Source organism: Melospiza georgiana, chromosome 3 (assembly GCF_028018845.1).
Source record: "Melospiza georgiana isolate bMelGeo1 chromosome 3, bMelGeo1.pri, whole genome shotgun sequence".
NCBI classification, from domain to species: domain Eukaryota; kingdom Metazoa; phylum Chordata; class Aves; order Passeriformes; family Passerellidae; genus Melospiza; species Melospiza georgiana.
In genome coordinates this window covers 84,224,734-84,248,668 of record NC_080432.1, presented here as the reverse complement: position 1 = coordinate 84,248,668, position 23,935 = coordinate 84,224,734, and the positions used below count along the sequence as shown (strand labels likewise).

General features: G+C 37.1%; 1 protein-coding gene across 1 annotated transcript in view; it reads right to left on the bottom strand.

The window, feature by feature from the left end:
• The window catches only part of ATAD2B (ATPase family AAA domain containing 2B), a 73,869-nt gene that overhangs the window by 28,873 nt on the left and 21,061 nt on the right, over nucleotides 1-23,935 (bottom strand). Inside the window, exons 7-21 of the mRNA XM_058021051.1 lie at nucleotides 22,846-22,962; nucleotides 21,761-21,836; nucleotides 19,882-19,980; nucleotides 18,869-18,980; nucleotides 18,324-18,439; nucleotides 17,369-17,543; nucleotides 16,510-16,598; nucleotides 15,581-15,740; nucleotides 14,794-14,884; nucleotides 8,610-8,921; nucleotides 4,859-4,991; nucleotides 2,750-2,936; nucleotides 1,903-2,088; nucleotides 1,124-1,259; nucleotides 616-812 (exon numbers count right to left, since the gene is read on the bottom strand). Coding sequence (XP_057877034.1) covers nucleotides 616-812; nucleotides 1,124-1,259; nucleotides 1,903-2,088; nucleotides 2,750-2,936; nucleotides 4,859-4,991; nucleotides 8,610-8,921; nucleotides 14,794-14,884; nucleotides 15,581-15,740; nucleotides 16,510-16,598; nucleotides 17,369-17,543; nucleotides 18,324-18,439; nucleotides 18,869-18,980; nucleotides 19,882-19,980; nucleotides 21,761-21,836; nucleotides 22,846-22,962 — 2,186 coding nt within the window. The remainder of the gene's footprint in view (nucleotides 1-615; nucleotides 813-1,123; nucleotides 1,260-1,902; nucleotides 2,089-2,749; nucleotides 2,937-4,858; nucleotides 4,992-8,609; nucleotides 8,922-14,793; nucleotides 14,885-15,580; nucleotides 15,741-16,509; nucleotides 16,599-17,368; nucleotides 17,544-18,323; nucleotides 18,440-18,868; nucleotides 18,981-19,881; nucleotides 19,981-21,760; nucleotides 21,837-22,845; nucleotides 22,963-23,935) is intronic.

The window sequence follows — 23,935 nt, the reverse complement described above, 5'->3', positions numbered from 1 at the left end:
AAAGCTTGCAGGGGGCCAGCATCTGATCTCAAAGTCAGAACAAACACAATCCTATTCATACAGCAACCCCTGAAAACAGATTTGCAGATCGAACTGTCTCATCAGTTAGGTGTGTACAGTCCATAATTGACCAGTTAATGCCCTGTAATGTGCTACCATCTGTGATTAATGGCATCCACAAGCATTACTGCTGAAATTATGCAACAACACTATTAATGCTGAATGCATTACAGAACACAGATCACTTTCCCAATATTATCATGTCTATGATTACAATGCTGTAAAAGCTTTCATTAAAGAATTATATTTGTGGTTTCAAGTATTTCAGAAGCACTGGCAAGGGTAGGAGTGTTGGCATTTTAAAATGCTCATTTCATTTATAAAATGGACAGGAATGCACAAGGTTTTTCCAAAGGTCATTGGCAATAGAACATGTTCCAAATTCTTGCAGCATGGACGATGAGGCTGTGACTGTACCACCAGCTAAAAATCTTAGATTGGACAGATCATGGATCAAACATCTATTTTTCTATTTAATTTAACCATTTCCTTTTTTAAAACTGCATTTTTTCTAGTATTTTCAACTTCATTGTTTGCACATTACTGAAACAAGACCTCTTCAATATCCACCGGTTTGCTGAAGATGTTAAAGCGTTTGTCGGTGGCCAGCCTCTTGGTGACATCCCTGAGAAACAGGCGCAGCTCCCGCAGGGTGTTCTCCTCCTGGTCCTCCATGCGCTGCTTCTCCGCCTCCGACAGCTCCCGGGCAGGACACGGCAGGGCGAGAGGGAGAACTTCCAGGGCACGAAGAGCTAGGGAAAAGAACAAGAAATCAGACAATGGAAACGTCAACAGCAGAGTGGCTCTTTGCATGATGCCACCCTAAATTTCATTATATGTATTCAATATGCATCGTGGGTCTGTCACTGCATGCTTGACCCCACAGCTCTCCATCTTCAACAACTGTTAATTGTAACTATGAAATTTATTCTGGGTACTGATTAATGCTGTCACATGGTAATTAAACTAACTGTTAATTACCCACACCTCTTTAAAAAGGAAAGTAACACAAAATAAAACATTAGGATCACATTATTATTGGTTTTACTGTAACTTAGTTTACCAGCCTGTTTCCTTCTTGGTGGGGGCATTGCTGCCTCATCAAGGATTAAGCCTTTGAAAAATCGCAATCTGTCTTCTTCACTTGGTCTTTGAATATAAAAAACCTCTTCATACTGGATTCTGAAAATACATTTCAGCTAAAAAAAAAAAAGCCATAAGAAAAATGAGCCCCCACTGAAAAACACATGAATAATGACCATATTGTAATACTAGTAACAAACTTTTCCAAATCAGCCACAGGACAGGAGATGGTAAACTCTACCTAAAGCTGTGCTCACAGCAAAGGGAAAATAAACACTTGTAATTCTCACTGAATTTTCTATAGTAATGAAACTTGCAGTATCCCATGATCCTAACAATGGCCAACACTGCAGTAATAGGAGAGTAAAAAGGGAGAAAAAGAAATCACAGAAAATGTTAAGGAGATAAACCAGGAATCCTTCCCCTATCCAGAGCCTCAGAAAATGTAAAGTTCAAGGTCAGGCCTTTAAACGAAATCTGCATTTAATTATAGTGGAGTCATCTGTCAAAAAGAACAATTGGCATACTGAACAACTTTGTCTTCTCAGCAGAGTGGCATGGAGCTTATGAAAATCAGTAATACGGACATACATCCCTCAATAAGGAAAATTACTAACATTCAGTAATTTTTACATTTTATGTCTGACATATTTTAAATTAAGTTAGAAAGCCACTACATAACAAAATTATTTTACATTATTAAAGCATTCAGAAGAGCACAGAACCCCCTATCAATGCCTCCTTCCATGATAAACTTACCTCTTCAGGCAAATCACTAAACATGGACTCAGAGGTAGACAGTAGAAATATAGGTGAGAAAGATGGTATATCTTGCAGCAAAGTTAGGAAAGTAGCTCTCACAGTTTCACTGACAGCTTCCCACCAATCACCAATATGAGGCATGTAAACTATACTTGGTACTGTTCTTCGAGCTTCACGAAAGATCTAATTAAAAGAAACAGTTGTATTTCAACTAATTGTTACCAGCAGTTGTGAGTAACAAAGTTCTTGCACATTAGAGAATGATTCATATTTGTGGTATTTTCTAGACAAATGTTCCAGCAGAATAGAATTATCTAAAGACTTTTTAAACAAGTGTTTGTGACTCTTAGCTACAGAATTCAATTATTTTGTGTCAATGAGCCAAGGAGACTACAAAGCAACCACTTTGTTTTAAAAATATATATGTTTTAAAAACTTGCTATGACTGAACAATCAAAATGAAAATTAAACTGTTTCACAATTCATGCAATATTCACCAAAAGCTAGTTGGAAATGTAAAACACTTAAAACTAAGCACATGAACCTAGAACCATAGCACACCAATCCATACACAAGTGAATAAAATGAGTATCAGGCACTGAATACCCAGATTAAACTTACTTAGCACTAGGTATGTGATGAGGGGGCGGGTTAAAAATGTAATTACATTCACTAGTCACTAGAGAGTTTTCCATCACCCTCTAGAGACCTCTTTACTTTAAACAGGAAAATAGAAGGAGCCTATAAAAACCTGGACCTAAAGTTACATTCCAGCTGGCTGCCTTTATATTGATACAAGCAGAATTACGTACTTGACTCATTACAGGGGAATCTGACATCTCACCTGTGCACATGACTCTTCAGGTGTTTTGGCACTGACTGAATAAAGGGCTGGCAGGTCCAGCCTGTGTACAGAGAATTTTTCCAGGGTGTGCAATAGTGCTGGAGCAAGGTGCGAAGTCTGACCTGAACCTCTTTCCCCGGAGAGCAGTAATCTGGGTCTGTAAGAGGTTGGCTGGTGATAAGCTGACCTGCAACAGAACAGAACCAACAGCCAATTAACACACCAGTATTATCAACAGATGGATATATAGGAGATCATTTAGAATCCATTAGACTTTCAGTAATGGGTAATAGCTTCCTACAACAGCCTAAAAGATCAACTAACCTGACTACCCCTGAATACTGCTTCAGGTGCCAGTAACTCAAGATTTCTCTTATCTTTGGTTTCACAACCATTTAATTCAAACTCATCTGTGGGAAGCTATGCATATATTAAATTCATTACAATTTTCATTATAACCAGTTTATTTAAAACTAATTCCTTGATCACATAAAAAGACTTACTCAACATCCAGTAAAGACAGCAATTTAATCATTCCAGTTCAGTCCTAACTACTTACATATCTCCTCAGTAGCCTCAGGAATCCCAGGTCAATCCTTTTATCCCTTAAGTGCTGCCCAAGATTTTCAAGAACCAATGAACATTTCAATAGTTTCCTTATTTAAGGAAAAGGACCTGAAGTAGGGTTGAATAACATCACTATGCACTGTGTATTTTAGCCTATTTGGACACTTTTAGTCAGTAGACTTCTGCACAGAAGGAATACTTCAAAGAAAAACTGCAAAGGTAAACTTATTTTTTGGTTCTTTGTTGTTGAGAAAAACCTCTAAGCCCATGGAAGGGGTTTTGGGATTTTGTGTTTGTTTCTTTCTCTTGGGTGTTTTTGCCCAATTTTATGGACAAATGATACATGAAGAAAAATGCATTAAGTTTTTCCATTAGAAGCCTTTCCCATTTATAGAAAACTGATTATAAAACCAGAAAGTTTTTAATGAATTTGCATTTTCTCTCATTAAGGCATTTCTATCTGCCCATCAGTGAACTCAGGCAGTGGAACAAGACTTGCTGGTATTACTTCATGTTAAACATTTTGGGACAGCAAGGAACATCACTGACCTTTGGCTTTCAGTTCTGGTGGTGGTGTTATACACACAGGTAACAATCAGAAATGCTCAGAAAACAGACTGAGAGATGCTTACATACTTTGCAAAAATAAACACAGTCTTGAAATTATTTTATTTAAAGACACACATCCATACAAATATATACTGGTTTTTTGGGGTTTGGCTTCCCCCTTTCCAACCTTGCAACAAAAGCTTAAATTCAGCATTAGAATACTTAACTATGTCCCTCCAACTTTTTGAACTTTAGGCCTCATTTTTAAGCATAGATATCCACAAATTCTGTTCTGGCATTATTTAGCACAAAAAATTTAGCAGTTTTCCACAAGATGGCTCTACTAAACAGTGCCACTAATGAACAGTTTTTCTAACTTCATTTTCTTCATTCAGCAAACTCCCTGCAGAAACTACCACATAGTCTAAAAATATTCTTAACACAAAATTAAGAAATTTTAATTATTGTTAATGACTGTAGTAAGTCAAATTTATACAGGAAACACTCATCCAAATTTCACACATATTTTCTAAATTCCTGTTTTCCTGAAACTTTCTATGAAAAACAATGAAAAAGCACATTAGAAATGCTGAATACAATCATTATACATGATGCTTCCAAACAGCTGCATACACAGAAGCTCAACCATACTTTGTACCAAGAAAAAGCACACAACCCCTCCAAAATATTTCTACATACATCTCTTTTCAGTTCTTAATCTTTCAAATCAAAGTAGTTTGTTAAAACTGAAAATTACTGTTAGCATCTTTACTCTTAATCTATATATTGAAAAACATTTCGGATTCCAGTGTGTAGGATGTGGCCTTTCCCAAGAACACCCCCACATCTAAAACTCTTGTCTGTGCACGTACATGTTTCCATTACAGAACACCACTGCCACCCCAAAGCAAAAGAACAACTTTTTTAGCTCTCCTGATGTAAGAATCTCTTGGGTTTATCTATCTAATTATATGCATTTAGAGAAATACTCACATTGTAAAATGAAGGTAGGGTTTATGTATAGCAGCTGATGACTGTTTCTTTGGTGATCCTGAGTGACAGCTCGTCTCAAAAATTGATGAAGCATTCTCATCCTCACTATCATCTAATATTAGACTTGGTACATCTGTTCCAAGAGATGTATTAATTAGAACTTTATCACTTCCAAGTACAAGTACAACAAACAAGACAAGATATTACAATTTTCTTTGTGTCAATTATAATAAATCCTCAAATGTAGAAGAAATTAGTTAAAACTGTCTAAGTATCAGCCTTCAGAATAATAAGGACTTATTACTTCAAAAACCAAAACAAATTAAATACTGTAGAAGTCTAATCATAATTACAATTTTTTTAAACAATCAAGATAAACAACTTCTCAAATACAAAAAAGTTTAACTTGTTATAAAATGCTTCCTTTGGGTTTATTTCACAGCTAGAGGTTTTTTCAAGGATGAAGCTATAAAATTTGTAATTCCTCAGACTACATAGAATTTTGTAATTATTTACTTGTTCCAAGTGTCCAAATTCTCATAGGTAAACTTCTTCTAAAATTATTCTCAGCATGACTACCTAGACAATGTATGTTTATGAAGAATTGCTTTCCACCTTCTGATAATCTGCTGAAGAGTATCAAATTACTTTTTATCAAAATCAGTTCAATGCAGCCCATGTTCATATACTATACCTTTACCTATTTTAATTCCCTTGCTAATATATTAGCACAATCAGCTGAAGCACTTTCTGTACAGACCTTAAAAAATAAAAACTTCAAGGACTCATATTCACAAGACACACTGCAGAGACAAAAAGCTGCAAAAATACTAATATGGCACTAAAACAGAACAACCAGGTAACAGCTGAAAATCACCTACATTATCTCCCAGAGCTGCAATGGGATTAAAAGTTACCTGGTGTGATTTGATAATAGGAAAGAACTGCTGCAAGATCTTATTTGCCCCAGGAAAGGAGCTGAGTTGCTTCTGCCCTATGCCTGGCACTCATTCTCATTTCCACAGGGAAGGAAGTCTGCAGTGATGGGATGATTCAGCTGTGCAGCAGGAGCACTGCAGAGCAAGAAAATGCTCTGCAATGGATGGGCAGCATTCCTGAGAGCAGCCCAGAGTCACTGCAGCACACTGCTGCCCAGAACAACCATCAGACATCCCAACAGCAGCTCAAGTTGGCCACAGCCATTTAAGAAAAGGGATTGCTGTGAAATGAAAAGTGTACAATAGAGAGATCCAAGTATTATTCTGAAATTCCCAAACCCCTGCATGACTTGTTGGACTTTCAAGAGGCAATGGCACAGGTCTGGGCACATCACCATGACCAGATAACCACCATGGGACAAAGGAATCACCTTCAAGGCAGTGTTAAGTGTCAGATGGAGATGCCATCTAAGCCACAGGAAAAACTGTCCCAGTATTCCAGGAAAAATTGTTAAGAGACAACAAAGGTTCCCTTAGCTTGCTGTGTGATGTAAGAAACCAAATTCAGAGCAGGCTGGGCAGGAATGATATTCTGCTGCCATGGGATGAGGATGTGATGGAGCCACCCACCTGACAATCATTCCTCAGGAGCAAAGATGAAAAAGGCCTGCAGACCCCAGGCAGTGGCCAAAAGCTAATCCAGAGCCAGAAAACATGGCACAGAAGCTGCTAGATATTTAGCTAAAGCTAAGGATGGAGACCTCCAAATCAACTGGACATAGGCCTTCTATCTCTGGGCTCACTAAAACAGACAGTCCCTAGAACAGACAGAATTTCCAGAATACCAAATGCAGACACAGATAAGTCCTATGCTCATGCACTGGACAAAGCTTTCTCTCCCTAAAATACATAATTCTTTTAAAAGGTAGCCCATCTTTTAATCCCAAGCATCAGGTTTCTGTGACATTCTCTGCTCAAGCATCTGACTCACTGAATTACATGAAAGAGGAATTTTTAGTGAAATGTAGAAAACCTGATGTGCAGATTGTAAGTATAGCTGCATATATGACTTTGAATTCAAGAACATTTGAAGCCCTATTGTATAATCTACATTTATGTATAATCATTGTACCTCAAAGTGGATTTTTCTGGTTTTAACAAAGCTTAAAGCTTGTTATTCCCTATTTTCTTGGATTTAAGGGGGGAAGAAAAAACTAAATGTTAAAAGAAAACTCAGTTCATGCATCTTCAAAATCAATTATCTACATTTAAAAGTACCCATAGCAGCAAATGATCTAGTAAAACTACTATTTAAATCAACTTAAGCTTCCAACTCAATTTGTTAGCAGTAATGGGCAATAATAAATAGGAATGCAAAAAATATAACCAAAGAAAATATTGTGAACTTAAACCAATTCTTCAACAAGAATGACAATCTCTAAATTGGGTGCAACTAACAGGTTAGCAGTACACAGAGACTTAAGCATCATAAATAACTTTCAGCTGAAGAAGCCCAATAGCATCTAACTGCAGCTGCAAGCCAGCTCATTTCCCTCTACCCACCACCACGTGCTCACAGGGCCCATCTCTGGCCAACTCCAACACTTGTTAAAACCTCCAGATACCCCATAGTCAGCAGAAAACACATAAATACATCATTTTTGGATGAGTTTTCTGGCTAAAATGATTTAACAAAGGACCTGGGATACTCAAGAAAGTGGCAAGATGGAGCAAAAATGCACAGCTGGGCTGGAGAACTGCAGCAGCCAGCAAAAGGATCAGCTTAAGCTGCCTGGGCTGCAGGCTGAAAGCATGCCCTGGAACAGGAATGAGAGAAAAGTCATGGCTGTCACAGATTTGCTTTATGACTGGGCTGTTTTCAAGTAAATCATACACAAGCCCAAGCACAGTTTACAGAGCTGGGGGGGTAAGAATGATCTGAGATAAGAACAGTAGACTATATCAGGATAAACAAATCTCAAACCCAAGGTATCTTGTTCAACATTTAACTTCCAAGAAAATTACCACAGTAATTATTAAAGTATGTCTGAGAGAAGAGTTGGGTAGAAAAACCCCAGAACCTACTGACTCATTGCCAGCCAGTCGGTCACAGTCTGTCTTATTCCCTGCCTCCTTGGTGCACCCACACTGCTCCCACTACAGCAGGTTCCTGGCATTCACTGACCCCTTAGTGAGTTCATTTTACTCACTAATTCAGCAAAAAAAAGCCAACTTGACAAAACAGCAAATAGTTCTCTACTTGCTAAGCTGACAGAATCAGCTTGGAGGATCAGGAGCGCACTAGGCCAGTTCAAGGACATGGAAGACTCAGGACTTTCTTCTTGAATTAGCACATAAACATTACAGAGGTTCATGCACTAAACACCTGCTGAGCTATGAGCCCCCCAAAGCTTCTGTACCACCAGCGAGCAAAGGACTTGGGATAGCTAACCATTGCTGAGGACAGGAGCACCAATTTTAGGTCCTGTTACACTCAGCAACATTGTCTCACCTTTTTTTCCTAGATCTGACCTTTAATTATGCCCATCATTTCTTATATTTAAATTGCAAATTACTTGTGAGTTCTTTTTATGGATGGCCCTCACACCTATGGGACCTTGCTCTGTATAGGTCAGGTCATTAGATTCTACAACAGCTTGGAATCAGCAAAAATAATCATGCAACATCCAAGCAAATAGTACTTACACCCTGACAACACCGAAGGAAATACACACCAGACTTAAGGCTAGGCGGAGAAGCTGAAATCCTTGCAAGTTGAAACAGCATTTGCAAAAGAACCCCACCTCACATACCTTCACTTTTGTCAGCCTGGCTGAACTCAGCATGGGGGAACACTTTGTGCAAGACCTCGAGAAGCTTGCTGAAGGTGCGCTCCAGGAGCGGCCGGATGACGGGGGACAGCGCGTGGCCCGAGGAGGTGACGGCGCGCTGGGAGGCCGGCACGATGTTCTGCATGGCGTGGTAGAAATCCTGCGCGCTCAGAACCACCGAGGAAACGTCCAGCTGCAGCTTCTGGCTGCTCATGTAGATCTGGGGGTAGCGGCGTCTCAGGGCAATCAAGGCAGCCTCAGTGCAAAGTGCTTTTATGTCGGCTCCACAGTACCCTAGTGCACACAGAAACACAAATACCGTCCGTGAAACAGCACTGCTGTGCCACACCTGCAGCAAACATGCATCCAGCTAAAAACAAATCAGGAGTATTGAATTGTCAAGGTCCACAAAGCATCTAACAAAAGGCATCGGGTCATAATCTGATGACAGTGTTGTATATCAAGAAATCAGACATGTTTATAAGGAATGCTAAGTAATTAATTCCACTGGAAGTTGAAATCACCTCCATTTTCACTATATCATTTGGTATATAGTGTATTTCCAGTCCTGGGTTATAGGTCTGTTATTGCTCTTTCTTTCCCCTTAATATTGTCTAACGTATGTGTGCAATTTTAACCTGCTAGCTCCTCTCCTCCTTTTTTCCTGTAATACCTCCACATGAATATAATCTTTAATAGCAAAGTAATTCTGTTACACTGAACATCACCAACTTTTAACTTTTACAGTCTGAGAAAATAAGCAGTATAAAGAAAAATGTTTCATGAGTAGAATAGGAAGAGATAGAATCTGTTGTTAAAAAAAGCATTACTCTGAATTCTTGGAAAAATGTTAACTTCTACTATGAAGAGAAATGTTTCAGACTTTTAAGAGTTTCATAACTCTACTAATATAACCAAAGGTTGAAATTAAAATGCATTAAAATTTTAATTTAGCCTATCTTCATAAGTATCTACAGGTGGCTACCTATAATTGCTTAATCATCATTAGTGAAAAACATAGATCAGATAATTATGAAATACAGAGAGACTTAATACCTCTGAGTCTTCTGCAGTACTAATGGTTTGGGGGTTTTCCCCAGAGCTCGAAATTAGATTTCAAGTTTTTCCATCTCTCTCAGCAAGACCCATCAATATGCCTCTATATTTTGAGGCACCATAGCTCCATCTTTCAAAAACTGTGGAACAGTATTCCAGTGAGAAAAGTCATTTAGAGAATTAGAGTCACTATAGGAAAATGTGTTGCACTGAGGTACTGCCATATAAAAGTTCATGGGTTTGTAATGAAGTGTTTATAGAAAGTAATTAATCAATTCTTTAGTTAATTCTCATTCAACTGTTGTTTTACCAGACTTCCTCCTCCTCACAAAGTCTTACATTACTTGCATTTTTTCTACTCTATTTTTGTATTAAAAACAAGGAGGGCAGGTTTAGATTGGATATTAGGAAGAAATTCTTTACTATAAGGCACTTGAACTGGCTTTCTAAAGAGGCTGCAGGTGTCCCATCCTTGGAAGTGTCCAAGGCCAGGCTGGATGCAGCTCTGAGTGACCTGGGATAGTGGAAGGTGTCACTGTCCATGGCAGGGAATTGGAATAAGTTTAAGGACCCTCCCAACCCAAAACATTCTGTGATTCCAGGATTGGTCTTTTGGCAGCACCAGGTTGCAGAACTGAGGCCTGCCTTCCTTCTCTCTCTTTAGCCTCTGATGTTCCTTCAGTGCCCACATATATTTTTACAAGATCCATAAAGAAATAAGAAACAAAGGTAATTCCATATACAGTGTTTAAAAATAAAAAAGGAAGCAATTAATATGGAGGACTGCAGACACTTTTCCATCCCCATCTTTCAGATATATTAATTTGGGGGATAATAATAAAAGATACACACTTTTCAGCTATAAAGGTGACTTAAATTGGACAAGACTTCAAATTACACCTTTCTTATATATACGTGAAAATAATTAAAAAAAAAAGAAAAACAAAAACAAACCCAGATGGACAATCACCATAAATATTGAATAATTCCTGCAATTTTTAAACAAAGCTTTGCAATTTTGCAATAAAAAGGTCAGTAGCTACTCTTGTATAAATTTGGTGAGTCCACATCATGACTGTTACCTAAAACTTACATAGCAATTCACATTCCCAAGCTACCCTGAAATAAATAAAGAATACATTTCAAATATGTTCAGATATATCCACTATATTAATCAATAGACAAATAATTGTTTTCAGCACTGAAGTTATGTTATTTAGGGTTTTTTAGCTTTCATTTAACATGGAATCAAAACTATACAGGGACACTCCAACCACATGAAACTATTAGACAGTAGCTACTGGTGCATCATTAAAACCAAACCAGGGTTCTAAATTTTGCATTGTTCTTTAGGTATCAGGTGTCAAGTTCCCATTTAAATTGGTCCACTTCTCATCCAAAAACCACACTAGATTAAACAAAAAATGAGTGAGGGGAGTACTAAACCAAAGCTTAAATCAAAGATGTGCTGAAGATAGGCAGCACCCTGAATGCCCGTCACCTTAGAAGCTAGTTTAGTATCTTTGTGAAAAGATCAGCAGCTCAGGAGCCAGATCCTTCCCAACTTTTCTATTAACAAATGCTGTAACATTACTTTCTAATAGTCATTTTAATCACCGCTTGTACATCTCCAAAGAATTGCAAAATTAGGAAATAATAGCCTGTAGCCTATTTTTAAAATTAAATTCTCAGGTGATCAAATACACAATTAGTCTCCATTTCTATCTCTCATTTCTCAGGAGCAATTACATTTGAAGACTAATAATTGGTGTCTCTTTTTGAGGGACTCTCTTGTGCATACTGTACATCCATTTCAGTGACAAGAAAACTGCAAAAATCCTGTACCTTGAGAAACATTAAAGAGCTTTTTATTGCTAAGAAGCAAATGCACACTGATTAAGCAGAAGAAAAACATAAGTGAAGTATTGTCAAAACAAAATAAAATGTATCATGCCAACAGTAAATAACCTGATGCAGATTGTACACAAATTGACACTGTAACATAAACTCAGGGTTCAGTGCATTTGCTTCCATTTTTAAAGCATCTCAGGAAAGATGTTCAATTTGCCAAGTAAAAGGTACTGGCACACCTCAACTTAGAACAAAATGAGGATTCCTGTCAAGTAGCCCATTTTCTTCTACCCAGCACCATCAAACTCTGCTGAACATTTCTGAAGTACAACCCATTTTCTTCTACCCAGCACCATCAAACTCTGCTGAACATTTCTGAAGTACAATTTTCAAAGAGCAGGACAGCAAATAAGTGGATTCCTACATAGGTTTCCAAAGAATGCACTTTGATCACCAAAATTTTCCAGCCACCTCTACTGTGCAGAAATTGTGCCCTCTTTAAAATGTCTTCTGCCTAAAACCCACCCTAAACCCCACAACAAAGTGCTACTGAACAGGGCGAAGCATTTAGAACAATTTTGACCACTTCTTCCACTTTATGTTGTGCAACTCCCTATAAAACTCTCAAACTGACTGCAGGGAAAAAGAGTTAGCAAACAACTCAGCAAGATGACAGACAAAAAATAACTACAAGGTTTATTTTAAAGAACTGTGAAACACAGGAATGCTAATGCCAAAATCTCCCCCACCATCATTACATGAGGATGGGAATGAAAAATCTAAATGGTATCATTTTACCACAAAACACTCCTGCAATAATAAGCACAGAGTATTTTTAACAAGCATTTTCAGCAGAATAGTTTGTTTCTTTATAATTCCATTAAACAACATTATTTTAATAACCCTTACTACATTGTAAAAAGATTCATCTGCAAAATGCCAGATGGAGGAATTCACACTTTTTCAGTTGCTAGTACGTTTTGTTTCCTGCAAGACTGAGTTTATAGGTAAGTCTCTCTAGCTATAGAATGTTACCATCCCAAACAAGGGAATAAGCACGAGAGATAAGACGGGATTTATAAAGTTAAGAGTATCTGGGACCCATCTCCAGTAAAGAGAAAAAACATAGTAATTATGTGTATTTACTGAAAGACAGGACAGAAGTGTGTGGTCTTCTGAGCAATGCTGTGCTCTCCCCAAGCTGCTTCGTCTCACACACACTGCAGTCACCAGGCCGTTCAGGGAAGTGGAGTCTTTAATCCTCACATACACAGAAATCCACTAAAAGGTTGTAATCCATAACACCTGGGACAAAAATCAACCCTCAGGAAATAACCTATTTTTTGCAAGTCCTGGGGCTTTTCCCTTCCAATTTCCTTCTAATTACACCCCTGGATCGTAAGGAGTTCTGAGTTGCACATACACCTGCTTCCCAAAAGGCATTTGTTTTGGAAGTATTTCAGCAGTTTTCTTCATTAGGATCCAAAACCTTGGAGTTAAGTGTTGCCAAGTCTGATGAACTGGAGAGAGGTATCAACCATGATGTGCCAAAAGCTTGCCAAGTCTAGGCAGCTTTTACGTGGGGAAGAGAGGGTGTTGATTTTTGGGGGAGAAGGTTGTTTGTTTGTTTTTAAAGAAAACTTGTGCACAAGAGAAATATCAGACTGGTATAAACTATATCACAGACATACATGTGTGCCAATGAGTCCCACTGGTAATGGCCACAAAGAATCTGGAAAAGTCTGTTTAAATCTCTGTTGCAGATTTCACATACAGAAATGATGAGGCATTCTCAAGGTGAAGAAGATACACCAGTCTTACTTCAGCTGTTTTGAAAAGACTTTGTAATACTTCAAAGATTTTCATCTTGGATGTATGGAAACACTTACATTCCAAGATACAGACTGGAGACTGTCAAGTGTGCAGTAGCTGGAGAGCAGGAAAGCCAAGGAAAACAGAAAAGGATGTTTCTTTTTGTTAGCTGACTTCCACAGAACTGACAGGCTTTATGGAGCACAAAGAATGTCTTCCAGCCAAATGTACAAATGGCTTTCCCTATTGTCTAAAATTTTAAAATACTGTGTTCTCAGTGAAAAAATATGGTGAATTTTTAAAGAAACATTTGTGGGTTTTTTCCCACCTATTCCCCTCTCTCCCACTAAGCAGCACCACACGTTTGCACAATTCAAGCAGAATTTACATGAAAGGGGTTTGTTGTGTGCTGCTATACCCGGCAAAGCTAAAACTGGAGTTTGCTGGACAGTTATGTGTTCTCCTCACCAGAAGATGTTGAGGTCTTTGTGCATCAAAAGCGGAGGGATGCTGCTTCCATGAGAGGTGTCCCTGCAGATGAAGAGGATAATTCGGATGTACTGCAGCTGACTGAATGGACTGATGATCAGTTTAAAGTTCTTACATTCCCTCATGATGGATTCCAAAGCACAGATATTTGAATCTGCTCTTTGTCTGAAAACTTCAGTGCTCATCCAAGCAGATGACTTACAGAGGATGTATCTTTGCATGCAAGTTGTTGAGAAGGTATTGTGGTGTGTGCTTTAGGGTCATTTCCTCTGTTAAATTCACTGTACAAATATTTGGGTTTGTTTCCGATTCGATTTAAACAGCAGGCTTATCTTGAACAACCAACCTCCATTCAGTACAGCAGGTCTTTGTGAGCTCCAAAAGTGTATTTAATGTATTCATGTTGCAGTGCATTTTTTCTCCCCTACCTATGTCTACACTTTGAGGTTGTTCTGTGCTAGCAATCTGGAAAAAAAATTCATCTTTAGAAAGGCTGGTTAGTTTGTTGGATTTATGTCAGAGGACAGCATGCCAGTCAGTAAAAAACAAACAAAAATCAAAAACCCCACACACAAGTACTATTTTTTTTTCTCAGTAAGTAGAGTGAAAAAAAACCTAAGTCTGCCTATCTCTTTTGTAATTTACCATTTCAATGGGAAGTCTACCTAAAGATTCCAATTCCAACTTCATTTTGCTTCTCTTTAAGGGTATGCATCTTATATAAGGACAGTGATATCACAGAAAGGAAACGTGGTTGTATTTTTAAATGACTACTAGCTACTCATTTTGTGTTTTAGTAAGACAGAAACATACTTGTTACTACAAAAAGAGTATTGTTCAAAGTACAGAAGTTTAGAAAGGCAGAGATAAGAAAATCTTGATACATTTAACATACCTTCCAAGTTTTACACAGAAGAGAAAGACTCTACAGTAAAAGTACTAACAACGTAGCACTCACCAACACATTTTTCAGCCAGTTCTCCTAAGAAAGGATCTGACAATTTGGGGTTCCAATCCCTGGTATGAATTTGCAAAATGTGCTTTCGTGCCTGATTAAAAAAAAAAAAAAAAAGATTAAAAAACTAGCAAATCAAATCCCTATCATAGAAAAAATATTCTTCATTTGTGTGAATCTATAGTTACTTTACCTGCTTTTGGCATGTACCTGAGACATGTAAAATAGAACTTAGCACTCCATAGTTTTAGCACTCCAAAGAACAAAGCTTTTCCCTTCTTTTTAATTTCATATATATGCAGTACTTTTTTCACCTATCCATATACAAAGCACATTTAATTTTAGGTATAAATTCATGAAGTATTATGGTTGAGTTTATGCAAATTTAGAAAAAAACCTGAAATGTTCCTGTTGCCAGCATTGTAATGCCTGGCTGTGCATCTACATTTTTTACATGCTTAGAAGTCTACAAGATTTAAAGTTATTTTGTCTTACCATAAGTTTCCAGCCCCCAGATAGTTAAGGTTCATTATACAAATCCCTAGTTTTGAGATAAGCAATACAGCTAATTGTGAATAATTTACCTCTGTTTAGTTTTAGCTATATCCTGAAGATCTGAAGCTCAATACAATTTCATATATACAATCTGTTTGTACTAAAAATGTCTTCCTAAATGAAACATTCTTACAAACAAGAATGAATCTTTATATTTCATAAGCTTGGTTGTCAGGCATTCAAATGTTTAGTATACTACAGATGTTTATTAATAAATCTCCTTTCCAGGTTTTACCTTCTTGTCAGGCAAGTTGAAAAGAAATTCCCTGTCAAAGCGACCAGGTCTCCTGAGTGCAGGATCTATAGAATCCAGTCTGTTTGTAGCACCAATTACAACTATTTCACCTCTATTATCCAGTCCATCCATGAGGGCAAGAAGAGTAGACACTATAGAGCTACAAGAGAGTTTTCAGAATAAGAAAGTTTTAGGAACACTGCAAGAACTTCTGCATTTACAAATGCAACATAAAAAAATTCAAAAGAAAAAAGCTAAGCTACAAACAGGTGCATAACAGTTTCAGGTGTCCTAAGTTCCACTGGCCTCCTGGTCTGCTGGCCCCAAATTTCTCTCAGCAGAGTGGAGGGACATGGACACATAAACACCACCACCTATAGAATGACAGGTACAAGTGTGTTGCCATACAGAGCACAGCAAAACTGAGATCAACAGCCACAAAAAAAATCAGCCAACAGCAAACTGTTGTAAGAAATGTTCTAAAAAATTACAAGATAGCAATACAAGATAAGTTTGTTCATCACACCATTACGAATAAAAGTCACAGGTGAGCTCAGTTCATTGATAGAACATTACAATTCAACATGCTAGAGTAACATTTTTTCAACTGGTTATTCTACTGGGCTGGTAACAGACAATCTGTTTACAGCACAAAACAGCAAATCAAGGAATGGCTGTGGAAATCTTGTAGTTAATAATGTGGCTGAAGGGTAATTGTCACTGCAATTCAATTCCCAGCAAATTACAGTTTGCCTGAAGGACTGAAAAGATGACTTTCAACACCAAAAAACCAATCTGTCCTTTCTAGTATAAGTGGGCTTCAGAAAAAGTACCAAGCTTTCCTGTGAAATGAGAAAAAATTACATTTAAGAGTTTACCAAGATAATATACCCTATACCAAGATAATGGCAGCATAGAAGAAATATTACCTGTGAATCTGATCTTGTCTGCTAGAACGAACTGGAGCCAAACCATCTATTTCATCAAAAAAGATTATAGAGGGTCTCATCAAGTACGCCTGGTATGCAATAAACAAAACAAAAATTGAATTCACTGTTAATTCCTAATTTATCCATCAAAACTGAACACTGGTTTCACTAGAAAGCATTAACATGCTAAACTAACACATATATTGAGACATCTTTGTTAGAAAGTGTAAAGTCTGAAAGGAAAACTGAATTTCCAACTCCATCAGTGTTTCAAAGCAAAGCAGAGTGCAGTCTACTTTGAGTAAGCAAGATGGCACCAGTGTACCAGTTTTACTGTGTGCTGGACAGGTTAAACACAAACACACACCTGACACTCAGAAGACATGATCTTATCCACTCAATCTGTTTGTTTAGACAGCTCTGTCTGACAACTACTTTTCTTTGAGCTACTGCTTTACTGCTTTGTGTGACTCTGTTTGTCCAATCTCTTCTAAGCCAAAAAAGAACACTAAAATAGACACACAACCAAGGCAAGCATGCACTCCCCTCTGTAGCATTTATCTTGAACATGTCAGTCAAACTCAAACTGACTGGGTTTTTTTCCCCAATTTTTACCCAAACTACTTTGCTTCATTAATGAAGAAATCAAGAGACTTCTTCCTCCGAGTTTCCAGAGCAAGAAAAGCTACTGTCAGCATTCCCCTACTCTTTTCATCCAAATATGACATTTGGTAAAATCCTACTTAATTTACAAAAATGCACAGTTATTTAGTTTGAATTGGAAATACCTTTGGCTACCTAAACCACAAAACACAACATACAGAGAAATTATATCAAGAAAAATGCATTTTCTTCTAACCTGATCAAAAAGGAGTCGAAGCTGACGTTCAGATTCACCAACCCACTTACTGAGACAGTCTGCTCCTTTCCTCATAAAGAAAGCCACCTTTTTGTCTCCTTGACTGCATTCATTAGCTAGAGCTCTAGCTACCAAGGTTTTACCTGTTCCAGGAGGACCATAGAATAAACAGCCCCTGAAGATAAATGGATCAACACAGTCACAAACTTATTTTATGTCTCCTGAAAAACTCCAAGTCAAATTTTATAATGAAGACAGGGAGCCTGGAGAAGAATGACTTAAGATCTTGTATTATTATTTTATAGTAGTATTGTATTATACAAATGTTGTAGTATTAACATGACTTCATAACATCTAAGTTTGTTTTATGCTTTCAAATCAGTAAAACTTTGATTTGTAAAGAACATTAATCAAAGGCATATTAAGTTTCCAAAGGATTCTTCTACATCAGTTAAATACCACCTCTTCAAGTATTAGATTTTAAGTAATACCTTAATCAATATTTGTTACTTCTTTGGAATGAAGTAATTAAGTGACAAAAATACCCCCAATTTTTCAATTGACTTAAACACCATTTAAATCACATACCAAGATGCCACATTATTAAATAGTATAATCCCAGTATACTATTATTGAGAGAAACATCAGCCTTTTCCTTGATCTAGTAAAATATTTACTAACATAATGGGAAAAAAAGGCAAGGTACTCCTAAATAAAAGACATGAAAATTCTTTCTTTAACCAAATCACAGTTACCTCCCCCCACAAGAAAAATATACTAGGTTTTTTTAATTCTTCACCCTGCTCATTACATATTCTGATACACAAGTTAGGTAGCAAACATGTAAATCTATTTGAACTGTAAAACACTTCAGGGAAAGAATCAACCTCCTATGTGTTTTCAATTCCTCAGAGCTTAATTAAAAAAATACAACAGTGAGAGTAAATACACCTACCTTGGTGGCTGAATTTTGAATTTTTCAAATATTTCTGGATAGAGAAGAGGAAACACTACCATTTCCTTAAGTGCAAGGATATGATGGCTCAATCCCCCTATACTATCAAAACACACCTTAGGAAAAAAAAAACATATTAAGTTTACATTGTAACAGCTTTCCACAAAAGCACCTTTACTTATAAAACATTTGAAAACAAATTAGAAAAAATTTGCATTGATCAACAGGATTTCCCTGAATTTTGAATGTGTGAAAAACCGCCTAAGAAAGTCAACTCTTGGCTGCCCACATGAGGCTCATTTGGTTTTCAAGTTAACTGTGCAAGGGCTGCCTGGACATCTACAGAGATCCAGTCTAAGTCCCAGAGCAAATGCTTTGTAGTCCAAAGGAATAAGGAGACAAAAGCTTTGGTAACAATAAAATAATATTTTAAAAAAATCAGTGAGCTTTTTTATGAATTTACTTCAACATCAATAAAAGGCTGTGGAGAATTCTGCTTATGCATAATTCAGGAAAGGAAGATAAAAAGCTCTAACAAAACTTACCGATTTATCAACAATCATTGGGTCAACATCAGCCAAACTCGCCCCAACTTTCACACGTTCCCGAAGGATTCCACTAGCTAAGTCTTCTGCTCGGAAGTTTAGAGGCAGGCACCTGTTCAACAATAAACAAACACCAAATAAATACTGCTTTCATTGCTTAGAGGTGAAGAAACAAGAGATTAAATGCCTTTTACTGCATAAAGAGATAACCTTCACAGACTGGTAAACAAAACTAATCATCTTTTTTTGTGGTAACTATGGCTATATATCTGGAAGTTCCTTAACATTTATGCATCCATACACATATTTCAATCTGAAGAACTAGGCTGGATAGATTGTTTTGATTGAACACAGAAGAAACAATATTTGCTTCCTTTAAGCCCCTACACAGATACTACATCAGGCCAACACATAGTTAAAGGGAGGAAGAAAGGAACTAGTAAGAGACAGGTTACACTCAGAACTACACTTCTGGTCATTGTACGTTGCTTGAATTCCTTGCAATGGAAAGGGAACAACGTGGCAGACAGGAAGAGATGGAAAAAAGATGAGGGAACCTTTTTCCTACCTATTATGAGTGAACAAATTTACTTACAGATCTTCCATTTTTAGATTACTGCTAAATACAAGTAAGGTCAAAAAAATGTGCATTAGGTGTTTAGAATGCATGAACTCTTACACAACAGGACGAGTGAAGAGCTGAGAGTACAACTGAATTAATTAGGACCAAGTTACACCAATTTTAACCAAGAGGAGTTGATTTTTATAACCCAACTGAATCAAACTGCTACTCTTATATTTCCATCTTTTTATCACTATCATTAAGTACCTACTCATAAGACTCCAAAACTTGAATTGATATATAACCATCACTCCTCCTAAACCACATCTGCAGGTAATTACCAGCAGAATCAAAAGTCTGCAGAACTCATAAAACATTATAAAGTAGTTCTGCTTGTTTTCTCATAAATAATAAGATCAAACAATTCTAAAAACCAAGGATGTTTTGATACCTATTTCTTGCTCTGGCTATGCTTTTAGATTTTCTTCTTTCAAAACGTTCTTCATCTGAAGAGGTTGTATCACTGCTGTGAATGGCGTGCTTCTTTCTCCTATTGAAGTGGCAAAACAAACAGAAAACTCAGTCTTTTTTGCAGTGGAATGGCATGTTGTGGTCCTTCTATAAAAATGAAACTGAAATGCTAAGTACGGTATTGTTCAGGTTAGAGATGTATGCAAATTCTAGCTTCATCAAGTATCAAAATAATTTGAGAGGGAAACTATAGCTCTTACTGCCACAGTGATTATGTGAATTCAACATGAACATTATTAGAACAGCCGAGCCCTATAAAATGTGTGGTCCAGTCCATGCTACCTCAGCAATGTGATTTGAATATTCAGTCAATAAGCTGCGATTGTACTTAAGAAAATTTCCAACTACTTTAGCCACCTCTAACATAACAAACATACCGAAGTCTCCTTACTCAGTTTGATGCTTCCTTTACATATTCTTTGAAAAAAATCCATACTTCACAAAGTATATAATCTCTTTTTACGAGGTTATTAATTCTGAATAGCAGAACAGGCTCTCAAAACACCTTTACTTCTAATCTGAATCCAAGTAAAATTACTATCCAAAATCTCAGTGAACCATTTCTTATTTTAGTATCACAATATTTCACAAAAAGGAGTATTTCAGAAATACTAGAGAATGTACACTAAATCTTCTGTACAAAAAAGTGTTGAATTTGGTATTGGTTGAAATACTCAGAACTTTTGCTCGAAGAAGTTGGTTAATAGTAAAAACTATTGGATTTTAAGTGAATATGGAAAGCTGCATTATTTGTATAAACATGATAGTGCACTGAATTAGCTGTTTTTTGCCAATGGATAACATGGTCTATCAATTTTACTGTTCAATGACCAAAAATGAGATACATTTCAAAATATATCAAAGAGAATATCAAGCAATTGGGAAGATTTCTTATGACAAGAAGGGATAAAATGAGGGCCAAGTAATGAGCAGGCTAAAACCAAAGGGAAAATAACTTTCACACTCTTCACATATGAATAGTAAGTACAAGTACAAATCCAGATATTACCCAAAAAATGTGATATGCTCCTCAAGGAAAAAAATCAAACCACCAACTCTTATCTGTATTACAGAGAAACTTTAGAATCCTAAGACTCAGCTATTACTTTATTTACTTTATATATTTTCACTATGCCATGAAATTGAGCAATAAGACAAGAGTTTCAGCTATGACTAGTATTCATTTACTTGGATTCTGCTCATGGACAGATTTGTCTTTTTGAAGCTTTGAGTAAGTCTATTTTTTAAAAAATGTTTTAAGCTGTAATCTCATCTGTTTTGTTACATAAAGCCTACTGACAGTTTCCAAGACAACTTGATACATTCCAGACTTCTCTGACACAAAACATAAGAGTCAAAAATTATGCTTGCTAAATATTTTATTAAATTGTTGAAAATTCTTGCATGAAATTTGAACAGAAAGAAAATAAAAAACATTAACCTGCTTTGCTCAGTTTTATAGAACAGAAAAGGGCTATTTGTTAAAATGATGCATTGGATTTAAATATTTAATATATGGCCTTATAGAGAAAGCTACAGTGTGCCATGCAGAACTCTTTCCAGTGCTTGCAGCACACCTGTTCCATTCTGTGTAGCACAAAGCTTCTAGCAGGTTTATAGAGTGCCATGACACCCCTGTCTGGATGCTGATCAGGATCTGAATCCAGGATACAATTCAAGAGCCACTCACATGTGTGAATGAACTGTGCAACTAACTCAAGAATGGTTTGAAAATCAAAAGCTACCAAAAATGTACCAAAGGAAAGCAAACAATTACACACCAGAAGATTGACATTTACCTGATATGGCTTCTTCTTGCAGGAGATCTGTGAATATCGAACAGTGTATTTTCTCTCTTTTTTTGATGAGCTGGCACTGTAACATCAATTACAAAAGAATAACAAAGTAACCTTAATGCAGCACAGAAGTGCTGGATTATCAATTTTCATCAATAAGGTTATCATTGTTTCTCTAAAAGCATAAATTGAAGAAAGAATTGGGCAGGGGGCTTTGTCACTATGACCATACTTGGCTTGATGCAGGCACAGGAATTTCATCCTCACCCTCCCCAAATTACTAGAGCAGTGTCTGTGATGGCACAGAATGTAATTCAACCAGGGCACTATCATTTTGAGTTTATTTGCAGGACATTGAAACCTCTTCAGAGCTGATAATATGGGATGTCTTGAAATTTCTCTGAACAAATAAACCACAGCAGTTCTTTATCAAAGAAATCATACTCTGTGATCCTCTGACTTGCAGAAATGGTTCAAAGCTGCACTAGGAAAAACTCCAACTTAACAGGAAGAAGCATTTCTTTACTGAGAGGGTGGTCCAACACTGCAAAAGGCTTCCAAAGAAGTGGTTGATGCCCCAAGCCTGTCATAAGAGGCATTTGGGCAATGACCTGAATAACATGCTTTTTGTCAGCCCTGAAGCTGCCAGGCATATGAACACTGAAATACCTGAGATTTCTCATTTGTGATAACTGCTGTTATGCCATTTATGCACAGTTATGAACTAGGCTTACCACTCAAGAAGAGAAGCAGGCATAACAGTAACTATTTTTTCTATGGAATCACCTAATTTATTATATTGCTTTCTTCCAAGTATTTCTTGACCTAAACCCCATGCACCCCCAGCCCTGAGGCCAGCACAGGGTGGTATTTGCAGAGTTCAATGAGGCAGCAATGCCACCACCACTGACAAACTGACAGACTGTGTCTCAGCAGTCCCATCCACATGGTGAACCACAACAGGCCAGGGTGGAAATCACACAGCGCTGCATCCCTGTTACTCTGTCACGGGTGAGAAACAGCCATCCAACTATTCCCTCCCCACATCCATGGTACTCCTGCAGGTCAAGCACTGTCAGGTTCCTCACCTATTGGAGGGGCCTGGTATCTCTCAACAGTTTTTCTCTGTCTGAGATTATATGGCCGATCATTTTCTTCCCCCTCAGCTTCTTCTACTTCTATATCTCCATCTTCTTCCTGAGACTCTGTTGGGGGGTAAAAATATTTTCAGAACACTTCCACTTCATGTCAAAGCTACCTTCATCCTAAAAAATTAACTTTTCAATAGTCACTGAGAATTACTGCCCGTTTATTAATTAACACTAATTGTCAAATCAGCGGAAATTTTGAAGGTCATGATAAATCTACAGCACATTGTCAAACGTCGTTCTAGTTTTTTACACAAGACTCTGGAAAGGCAAAAGAAAGAAAAATAAATGCAGTCAAAACAGTTTTAGTTGTAAAATACTTCAACTATCACTTCTATCCACTGTATTTTTCCTTCAATAACTATCCTTCAAATTAAGGATAATTTCTTTCATCTCTTTTCCCATAGGAGCCTCAATAAATCAAATATTTGACACAGCATGAAAATAAGTACAACTTTATGATTCACAGCATCATTTTTAAACAAAGCCAAGAACACAGAAATACACTTTATGTACTTTGTGTGTAAAGGCACAACATAGGTACATCTGTTAACAGGATCAGAACTTCCATCCATGGATCTCAGAACTAGGACTGCATTCTTATTCATTAGGACAAACCATACCTTCCACAGCAGTTTTAATTAAAAATTGAGATGCAGTATGCTGAAACCTGTATGGATGCCTGAAGTTTAAATAGGATTTTTTAAGGAGCCCAAGCATGATGCTGATCAGGCAATCAAAGTTAGGCACAATCCCTTCTTTCCTGGTAATTTTTGAACCCACTGACCAGTTTCATTCAAATTTTTAAAGCAAAGTAGAATTTCAAATACAGCTGTGCACCTACAAGCCTCCTAAAATGTCAGTGGACAGAAAAGAGACTTTAATTAATACCTTACCCCAAAGGAAGGATGCAGGCCTAACTATTACAAATTCTTTCTGGTAATTGCCACTCAGCAAATGAGAAACACCAAGTCAGTTAGAACACACATAGTTGTAGACTACACTCATTAAACCCTGATTTCCACCAGAG